The sequence below is a fragment of the Neophocaena asiaeorientalis genome, unplaced genomic scaffold (assembly GCF_003031525.2).
Source record: "Neophocaena asiaeorientalis asiaeorientalis breed wild unplaced genomic scaffold, Neophocaena_asiaeorientalis_V1.1 scaffold223, whole genome shotgun sequence".
NCBI lineage: Eukaryota > Metazoa > Chordata > Mammalia > Artiodactyla > Phocoenidae > Neophocaena > Neophocaena asiaeorientalis.
The window spans coordinates 641,330-651,401 of NW_020175045.1; the positions used below are offsets into that span (position 1 = coordinate 641,330).

Consider the following 10,072-nt stretch of genomic DNA (forward strand, 5'->3'; position numbering starts at 1 on the left):
AGGAGGGGACCGTCCCTGCGGAGGCAGGGCTGAGCTGCGGCCTGAGCCCGGCTGGGAGGCCTTCTGCAGAGACGCCCCCGATAGCCCGGCAGTGCTGGGGGCACGACAACTCGGCAAGTGACCGTCCTTTCTTTGCAGCATATGAGCAAAAACTACTTTCCCTAAACACACTCGGCAGACGGCCCGTTTTCTATTCCCGTTCGGAGGAAATGCTGGTGGTGTGTCACACACCCCGCGCTGCAGAGCGGCTGTGACTCCGGGGCTGGACAGAGCGGGCGGCCGCTCTCCGCAGAGACCCTCACAGTCGGACAAGGTCACCCGAGGGGCCGCGCAGTTACCCATGGCCGAGGACACCTGCAGGCGTCGGGCCCAGACCCGCCGCCCTTGGACCCAGAGGGAGCTGCTTCTGGTGGTAAAAGAAAACCCAAGAAGCGGGGCCCCGGCAGGAAGGGCGGGTACACACACAATGGCTCGAGCTGTGTCCTGAGCATTTTGAACCCTAACGTGGGAAACAAGGCCTCGAGAAAGGAACCTGTGAGATGAGAGTAGTTTCTAAGACATGGGGAAGCAACCTGAGGACCACGGACAGAAACCACGGCTGTGCCCACCGCACCCCAGCCCCGGGCCTCCCTCCCTCCCTCCCTCTCGGGCCCTCCCACCTTTACAGCAGCACGTGTGAATGGTTTAAATGATGCTCTTATTAAACACCATGGTCTCTTGGCAGAGGTGTCACGAGGGCAGCTTCGGGCAGCCGTGGAGAAGCCACTTTCACCGTCAGCCACGCGGGGACGGGGCCTCGGTTGAGCAACTCCGGCCGCGTCTACTTGCAGGCCTCGTGATCATCTTGGGTAACTTATTCTAGAACAAGCAGCGCGCTGTTTACTCGGCACTGAAGCGAGGGGCGGCCGCCATGGTCTGTGGCGCCCGAAGCCCGTTCCCGGGGGCACGACGGTCCCTCGTCCCAGACGAAGCCATCCAAGGGCAGAGCAGAACTTGAGGCATTTGGAGAAAAACAGCTCATTCCCCCGCCTCAACTGTATGTTAAGTCTAAGCCCTAGAAGCCCCGCGAGCAAACCTCTCTTAACACGCTCTCACGTTTGGTCTGTTCTTTGTCTGCGTAAAGGAAGAAACTGACCAAAGTAAAAAGCCAAAAAAAAAAAGTCTTTCTCCTCTTTCTGAACTCCGAGCGGCCAAAGAAAGGGGTTTCTGTCCACAGAGATCTCACAACACGCCCCAGGAGATGCATAGCTCACTCGGAACGGTCCACGCAGAGCTACCTTTAGAGGAAGTAAGAGCAATTACTGAACGATGTCTGCGACCTTGAGCTCATCTTCCGCCAGGACCAGTGAGGTCCAGAGAAGGGGCCAGGCAGCCCCGGGGCCCCCCACAAGCCCACTCCCTTCCAGCTTGAGAATCACCGAGGCACGTTTAGCAGCTCAGAAATCCACTTTCGCCACAACTCCCACAGACAGCAAGCCCCAAACATGAACCAGCCAGGCCCCGGGAGGGAGACCGAAGGCCCCCCTGCAGCGAGCGAGTCAGAGACGACGGTGTCCGGCCTAGGGACCTGCCCCCGCCCCCCAGCACGACTCTGATCTCATGGGGAATGCAGGTTGTGTACCCTTTACGGACCTAAGAAGAAGTGAAGCTGGACAGACTGTCTGAGCACTGATCACAGGTCCTGCCCTCGACGGCGCTGTGTGACCGGGAGCTTCGCGTGGAGAGAAAGCTGCAGGTGGCGGACGAGTGACACTCGGTGTTCACCCCGGGGCAGCTGATGAGCTCCTAGGTGCAGCCCTTCCCACTTCCGACGCTGCACCCAGCTGTCTTGGGGGAGACACTCAACTGTTTAAGAGCAGTGATTTCGTGGCTTCCTTCCTGTGCAGAGCGTGTTTCCCTGTATCTGGCACTGGTAAAGGTGATGACTCGTCAAGCACAGCCAGACAGGTGGACCCAAGTACCCGGATAGAGACGGAGCCGCTGTGACAACAGGGGCCCAAGTGCCCCGCCCCGAGCCACACCCGCCTGGCTGATCCTCTGTGCAGATCCCAGCCCCTGGGTGCCCTGAGGCTGCAGTGACACGACCATCAGGCCAGGTCGACTTGCTTGCGCTTCCTGTCCCAGCCTCGGCTGGCTCAGCCCATGAGCCGCAGCGCATGCCCGTGGCGGGCCGCGGCGCCAGGCCCTGAGGGCAGCGGCTCCGCTGTCGCTCTGGCCTGCCGCCCTTGCTCCCCTGGACGGGTCTGGTGGGGGGAGGGGGTGTGGAACCATCTGAGAACATCGGCGACCCTTCCGGCCGCGACATGTGTCTTCCCTGGGGAGCTGGCCACTCCTGGGGCCCCTGGCTACCAGCCCCAGGACAAGTGCTGGCAGGAGCCATGCATGCCATCTCGTCAGGTGACCAAAGGCCCATCCGGAAGCATACCGTGAACCTGGAGTGGTAGGTCCCCCGAGGCCAGGCTCCACAGGGTCCCTTCTTCTCCTTCCCAGAAGGAGCGAAAAAGGAACAAGTTCTCCACGTGGCAGAATGTCACCGAAGGATACCCTGTCCTGTCTCCCTTCCGGTTCCAGTCACCCCCCTCCACTCCCTTCTCCCTGAACCACGGCCAGAACAGACAGTGGGATCGCCGCTGATAACAGACAGAAACAAAAGAAGCTCAGAAGTCAGGAAAGCACAGGGTCAGGGCCAGACCGGCCAGACCAAGCAGCGGGGCCCGGGGCTGAGGGCGTCCCGTGGCCTCAGCTGTCCTGAGCGTCTGTCCTCCGTGGGGGGCGCCAGCTCTCCCGAGGAGGACAGCTCGCGAGCAAAAAGCCCCTGCGGGAGGCCTGCGCGGCCCCGGGACCGAGCAGCAACGAAGGGGAAGGAAGCGATGGCCGCCCCAAAGCCCTGGCCGAGGACCCACGGGGGCCAGGCCACCGGCGTCGGGGCGCCCGCCTCGGCCTCACTCGCTCTCACACTTGCCCACACACACCAGGCGCGGCCAAAGACACAGTCCACGCGACACAGAACATCAGCGGGTCGTGAGCGCCTCTCACCACTGGGCGGGAACAGGGCCGAGGCGCCACCCCTCCCCGTCTTGGCTACGTCACAGGAGAGCTCCTTCCCACGTGGGGTTCAGTGCCGCGGACGCCGGACCAGGCGTTTCCCGGGCCAGGCATGCGGGGACAACCGCGACAGCTAGAGCACCTGGCCACGCCTGGCCCTGCGGTGGCGCTGCCGTCGGGGCCCTGATGCGGACGGCGCTCTGTGAGGGAGGAACCGTTCCCACCTGGGCCCCTGGAGCTCGTGCGGAAGGTCCGACGCGGGGCGCCAGGCCAAGTTGAAAGCCACTTTTCACAGAGACGTGCGTAACATTTCCTGAGAACGTTCTCCCAGTGAAGCCGAAGGACTGTGGGCTCCCCCTGCTCTGCTCACGTCTCCGGGGGGCGCAGGGGGTCCCACCGAGCCGGCGCGAGCTGTGGGCCGAGCCCAGGGCCTCCGGCGCCGCAGGCGGCAGACACGGTTCCGATGGGAAACGCCAGGCAGGCTGTCGCGCAGTGAAGACACTGGAACCTGGTGATAAAGCCTGGTGAGCGGCCGCGTGGCAGCCGGCCATCAGAGCCACCGGGAAATGGGGGCCGCTCGACGTGACAGTCCTCCTGTCAAGCGGCCACCTCCTTCCCCCAGGGACCAGTGGCCGCGTGTCCCCCATGTGGCCAGGACGCAGGTCAGACGCTGCAGCCGCTGGCTCAGGTGGATCTTTTGTGTGAAGCGCTTTCGGCCTTGAACACCAGTCCGGGAGGCCGTCAGTCTTTCTTGAAGTTAACAGACAGAGCGGCAGGTTTACCCTCCGTGGGATTAATGCCAGTAAGAAGCCCAGACCTACGGCCGCTAAACTGTCTACAGGTGAAAACCGCAAAAACAGATGATCCCTTCCGTGTCTGTCTCAGGTTGACAGTGAAGCCTGAATTCTGTGTTTCAACAAAACCAGAAACACTTGGGGCCCAAAGCCAAACCAGGCCCCTCCCCTCCGTCCCATTAATGCCAATACTTTCTATGTCATTTTTAGGGAAGAAGCCATAGGACAGTCTGAAATCTGGCGGTGCTGCCTTTCTCTCGCCTCTTTCCAATCTCTTACAAACAAGGCTGGATCCCCAGGCCTGTGCTCTCCTTTGGAGGCCCGTCTGCACCAGGCTGCATCTCTGTCCCGTCCTCGGGGCGAAGGCTGCTCTGGGAGCCTGGCTCCTGTGCGGGGTCGGGGCCGCCTGGACGTGGTCCTGGAGACGCTGAGCTACAACCTTCTCCCCACGCCCTTGACGAAAGGCATGGGGAGAAAAGGTGCTGCTGGGGGGAGAAAGAAACGAAAACAAAGAATTCCCAGAACCGTACAATCAGCTGTCTGAACGTTTTTATGGTTTTTGTTTTAAACCAGAGCGGGGGCAGGAGATAAGACGCCGGGAGGATGAGTGTGTCCGGGTGCACGTGGACGGAGGCGTCCTGCCCGTTTGGCACCGAGCTCGGTCCGCGTGGAGCCCTCTCATCTCGGTCCCGAGCAGCGGTGGTGTCGGCCGCCTTGGCCCAGCTCCGGAACTCCTTTTGGCGTGTGTCCCACTCCACCTCCACGCCGGCGACATCACTCCCCGGTCCCGGGGCCCTGTGGGCCGGCGGCCGCAATCGCCCCGGCCTGCGTGGTCACAGTCCCCATGGGCTCCTCCACTCGGGACCTCTTGAGCTCGGGCTCCCCGGGGGGAGAAGCGGAGGCGCCGGTGGCGGCGGTGCTGGTGGCCGCCGCTGCTGCTGGCTCCTCAGGCCCCACCTCGTGAACACGCGTGACCACCACCGGGGTGGACGAGCTAGCCTGAGCCGCGAGGAGCTGCAGGGGGCTGGCGAGGGCTAGGGCGGAGGAGAAAGAGTCACGTTGGGAGGCCGGCTAGGAGCGGCGCCCGTCTGTCCTGAACACAGGCCAGCGTGGCCACACGAGGGCCGAGGGACGCAGGGGCCCAGCTCCCCGGCACGCTGGGCGCCTCTGGGCAAAGCCAGCAGCAGCGCTTGGCTGCCAGCCCCTCCCGGACCCCGGCCCACTCCCCGCCCCGGGGGCCTCCGTCCCCGTCTCCTCCTTGCGCTGCTGCCTCTGTGTGTGGATCCCTCTAGACACCCCGCTGGCTCCCGCCTCCCCTCTGGCAGGGCCTGCCTGCACCAGGAACTCTCCCCAGCCCTCCCCACACCCTCCTGCGTGGCGCTCAGGGTGCCAGCGCCTTTTCACTTCCCTCTCTGACCTCTATCCCCCCAGCAGGGCGTGAGCCCCGTGACCTGGGGATTTTGCCCGTTCCCTCGGGGCTACCCTGGCATCGTATCCCAGTGCCCGGCATGTAGCAGGTGCTCGAAAAACTGAATGGATGACTGCCTTAACTGGGAAAATGTTCTTGCTGCACTGACCCTGGTCAAACCACACAGCTGAAGGCCAGGAAGTGGACGCCGGGCAGGGCCTCACCGTAAGCGCTGCTGGCTAGACTACTCGTGGGGACGGTGTGCTTGCCGTTCTGAGTGACCGCCCGGACCGGAAGGTGGTGCTGCCCGATGGTCACTGGTGTGGCCGGCTGCAGGATGGTGACCGTGTGTCCGGGGACCCCTGGGGCCATCTGGCTGGCCACCGTCTGGATCACTCGGCTGGCGGCAGGGATGGTGGCAAACGCGATGGTGGGCTTCTCTTCCAAGCCTGCGGGGACAGCGTGTGTCAGAGCCACATTCATGGCACCCGCGGTGGCACTACTCACAGGCGTCTCAGCCTGAGCCTGTCCACGTGGGGAAGGGGGCCCTGAAGCAGGGACACTGGGAAAAGACCCTGGTTCTCACCAGAAAACTTCCAGCGATGGAATGTTTTGAAACAAGAGAAAAACAAGTAATAGTGCTTTAGGAAAAAATGTAAATACCTTGCGCTTTAACCAAAGCAAATGTAATCTAAGAAAAAAAGCGTATTGCTTGGAATGAAAGGATTTGCACTTGGAGCCGTAACTTAGTTTTCTTTCCCCAGAACGCACGTGTTGTTCGGATGGTCTTACGGAAGACGCAGCCGCTGAGATCAGCCGTCAGCGGCCAGTGGGATGCTGCCTGACTCAAGTGTCCCTCGAGGGTGTCTCACAGCGCTGGCTGCATTTTCAACATTTACCTCATCAGTTCCCTGGGACCCAGATTTCTAACCCAGGACTTTGTTTCTTACTTTGAACGCCTCCCAAGGACCCCTGCTGGGGGTTCTACAGGACTCTTCCTCCGGCTCCAAGCTGAGGCCCCGTACCTAGTTCAGGGGCACCTGGGGGCGCTGGGCACGGGGAGCAGCGTTTCAGAGGACGATCAGTGCCGCTTCATAGGACGCGCTTCCCGAGAAACAGGAGTGGGGCGGAGAGGCCGCAGCCCGGGAGCCACTGTCCCCCAGAGACAGCCTGGGCCCCACGCCTGGGCTCTGCCGCCCCCCTGGCCCAAGCTGACGGCTCCACCTTCTGGAGACCCACGTCCCCGCCAAGGGACCGCGTGGCGACGTTACCTCTCGCCTCGCTGCCCAGGTCCAGCACGGCCGTGCCCGCCGCTTCGTGGGCAGCCCCCGCCGAGGCCTGGCTGGCGAGGATGTATCCGTTGGCAGAGCTGGCGGAGCTGGTGACCACCCTGAGCATGGTGACAGGGGGCGCCTGCTGCACCACGTGGATGGCGTGGCCCGAGGGCTGCTGGGCCGTCACCAGGGAAGCCGGCATGTAGGCGACGGGCTTGGCCACCAGATTGGGCGGTCGGGGCGGCACGGCCATGATCACCGGCTGGGCGCTGACGGGAGAGCCTGTGGAGGAGGACGTGGGTCAGCGGAGACCCCCGCACGCCCCCTTCCTGCGTGGGGCGCGGCGCCGAGTTCCGCCACATCAGACCAGAGGACGAGACCCTTCTTACCGGGCGCGCTTTGGGAATACCGATACTCGGGAACGGAAGCTAACTTTGCCCCAAAGTCAGGGTCATGCGGAATGGGTGAGCCCTCCCGGGACAGGCACTCTGGAGTCTGCAGGCCACTGGAACGCGGGGACATGAGCCCGGGGTGGGTGGGTGAAGCTGGGGCGCTCCTAGGAGTGGGAAGACAGGACCACAGCGGTGAGTACATACGACAAGAAACGAAGACGGCACTTATCAAAACGGGAGACGTCTCAACGACCGTGCCCTACGTGCTGCCTTTGCCCGACTTTTCCCGATGCCCCTCTGTCCTCGCGAGGGACTTCCGACCCTGGCACTCCGCCCGGTACGCATAACATCACCCAGCGCGTAAAGGCCCAGCGAAGGCCACGGTCCAGAGCGTTTACCTCCTGAAGGCCCGGGCCGGCCTCCCAGGAAAGCGGCTCGGGCTTCTGGGTGAAAACCAGCAGCTTTGCTGGGATGGGCACCAACCTCCCCCGGGACACATCGACACCCGGAGAGCAAAGCGCACGCCGGGAGCCCAGCCGTTCTGTCTCGCACAGATAGTAATCCACAGAACACTTCGCCTGGGTCTAAAATCGAGCATCTTGCCCAGCTCCTGCCCAGAGCACTGCCGGGATGGGCTGGACAGCAAGACTGTCCCCGACCCAGGCCTAGCGGCCTCATCTGACTGGTCTGACGCTCAACCTGGCGGCCACTGGGTCACTCTCCGGCCCTCACGTCTGTGGCGGCCCCGACCCCCCATCGGGGCCTGTCTAATCCGGCTTTGCGCCTCCACCCGCAGCACAGGCACCCCTGCCTTCTCTCCATGAGACGTGGCGCATGCCAAGCTCTGGCTGAGCTCTCCTCCTGGCCTGGGGACTCCCTTCCCGAGCCCCACCCGCCCCAGTGCAAGTTCTGCCAGCACAAGAACAGGTTCCCAACTGCCAGTGTGACCTTGAGGACGGGCCTCCTTACAGACACTCTTTACGCGGGGTTCCCCGGGCAGCGCTGGACACGCAGCGCAGGCCCTGTCACTATCCCCAGCTGGCTGGCGGGCTTGTCTACACGTGACAAGCAGTGTTGGTCACGGGGTTGAACTGCGTCCCCCAGAGACATGCTGGGGTCCTACCCTCCAGGGCCTCAGAAGGGGGCCTTCCTTGGAGACAGGGCCTGTAAGAGGCGGTCAAGTCAGGTGAGCGGGAGGGGGCCCTCATCCACCTCCGTTCCTCCGTTTCCCCCCATTCCCACCGTGCATCATCCCAGCGTCCGAGAACCGACGTGGAGGGCCAGCTGCCGGTCTCTCCAAAATCCAGTGAAGAGGTCTGAGTGGCCACGGCCCCCGGGGCGGCGGGGCGGGGACTTACCTGGATGACAGCGGCCCGAAGGGGGTGCGGAAGCAGGAGACGCCCCGCTGCCTCCGCTTCCGGAACGCCTGCTCCACGAGCTTGGCCTCGGAGGCGGGGTCTATCCGCCAAAAGGACCCCTTCCCGGGCTCCTCCTGGGAGCGAGGGACCTTGATGAAGTAGCGGTTCAGAGAGAGGTTGTGGCGGATGGAATTCTGTGGGCAAAGCAGAGGGAGTCACTGGTCACGGCGGGTCAGACCTGAGCACAGCAGCCGGGAGAGCACAGCCCCAGGTCCGGGCTGGAGAGGCCTCCTTGGGGGCAGAGGGCAGCTCACTGGGGAAGGACAGGGGTTCCACAGTGGTTTTTCTTGTGAAAATTCAGCACAGGCTCACGACCACCCCTTACACAGGAAGCGAAACGTAAGGACAAACCCTGGCCTGGGAGACGCCCAGCTCAGAGCTCGTACTGAACCAACCAGCCAACGGGACAGAGTGGCCACGGAGGAGACCTGAGCGGCTGTGACATGCTGGCTGTGGCCAAGGCCGGCGACGACGGTCTTGTGAACCCACACAAGAAACCGTCTGGAAAGAGCGGGGACAGCGTGTTTCCAAGTTAGCTCAGGAGAAGCCGGTGCACCAAGCGTGGGAACGTTTCCGGACCCAAGCGGGCGCTCACTCCGGACACGACGCGGCTGTCCGGGGAACGAGCCCCCAGCCCCCGGGGGTCGTGAAGTTGGGGCCTGGGCACACCGCACCTGCCAGCCCTTGTCGGCTGTCCGGTAGTATGGGTAATGCTTGGTGATGTGCGCATAGATGCCGCTCAGCGTCAGCTGCCGGTCCTGTGCCGAGGAGATGGCCTGCACGATCAGCTGTGCGTAGGAGTACGGCGGCTTCGACTCGTCCTGAGGACACAGCCAGCGTGGGGTTAGCCCGGAAAGACGTTTCCGGTCCGACCCCCCACCCCCCCGCCCCAGGCCAACTGCTCACAGAGAAAACCCTCCAATGAGTGCGCAGATTTGCAGGGTATCCGCTAAAACCAATCCCCACGACCTCCTCTTGTTTAATCCATGTGGTTTAAGCTAGGAAGAGCTGTGTCTCCCTCATGGGGGTAAAAATTCGGTTTATTCATAGTTTAATTCTGAAATTTCTCACCTCCTCTGCAAACTGATTTAAAAACAGTTGTCAGATGGGAATGAACTAAGACAAGGCTGTAAGGCGAGAGCCTGACATTCTTCTCAGAGACTGTAATTACGCTCGGAGCCATCCCGTCCCCGTGGACGGGACGAGGGGAGGACGAGGGAGGGAGGGGCAGGGACGCCAGCACCCCACGCCCGGTCACTGGCCAACGCGCCGAGAGCTGAGACCTTGGGGCTGTCCCCTCCGGACGCGTCGGCCTGCTGCTCCGAGGCGGCCTTCGCGGCAAACTCTGCCGCCAGCTGCAGGTCCGAGGTCACGTTCTGGACGAAGCGGTAGCTGGAGGACCCGGCCCCTCGGGGGCTGGCCGGGCAGGAGTTGGGGACACTGCGGAGAGAAAGGACACGTCCTGAGTTCTGACCCTGAGCCGAGGAGGTGGGCCCGGTGCTACAGGATGCCCGGACCCCCGGACGGCGCGGGTGGCCGGAGCTCACGGCACTGCCCCATCCCCACTGTCCTGACACCGCACCGAGGGCGGCCAGGAGACTTGGGCAGGTGGCGGCCACACGATGGCGCCCGAGGAGAGGCCAGGACGCAGGGAAGCACAGTGCCCGCCTGCCTCCCCGACCGGTTCCCAGGCCCGCGGCGCCCACCCTCACGGTCGCTGCCTCAACCCACGGGTCCCGGG

The 10,072-nt window shown here is 63.3% G+C and overlaps 1 protein-coding gene across 1 annotated transcript in view; it reads right to left on the reverse strand.

Annotated features, from left to right (window-relative positions):
- Positions 1–650: 650 nt before the first annotated feature.
- FOXK1 (forkhead box K1) overlaps positions 651–10,072 on the reverse strand; it is a 22,410-nt gene continuing 12,988 nt past the window's right edge. The window contains exons 3-9 of the mRNA XM_024763504.1: positions 9,615–9,771; positions 9,006–9,152; positions 8,272–8,465; positions 6,911–7,077; positions 6,519–6,803; positions 5,472–5,696; positions 651–4,873 (exon numbers count right to left, since the gene is read on the reverse strand). Coding sequence (XP_024619272.1) covers positions 4,614–4,873; positions 5,472–5,696; positions 6,519–6,803; positions 6,911–7,077; positions 8,272–8,465; positions 9,006–9,152; positions 9,615–9,771 — 1,435 coding nt within the window. The 3' untranslated portion in view covers positions 651–4,613. The remainder of the gene's footprint in view (positions 4,874–5,471; positions 5,697–6,518; positions 6,804–6,910; positions 7,078–8,271; positions 8,466–9,005; positions 9,153–9,614; positions 9,772–10,072) is intronic.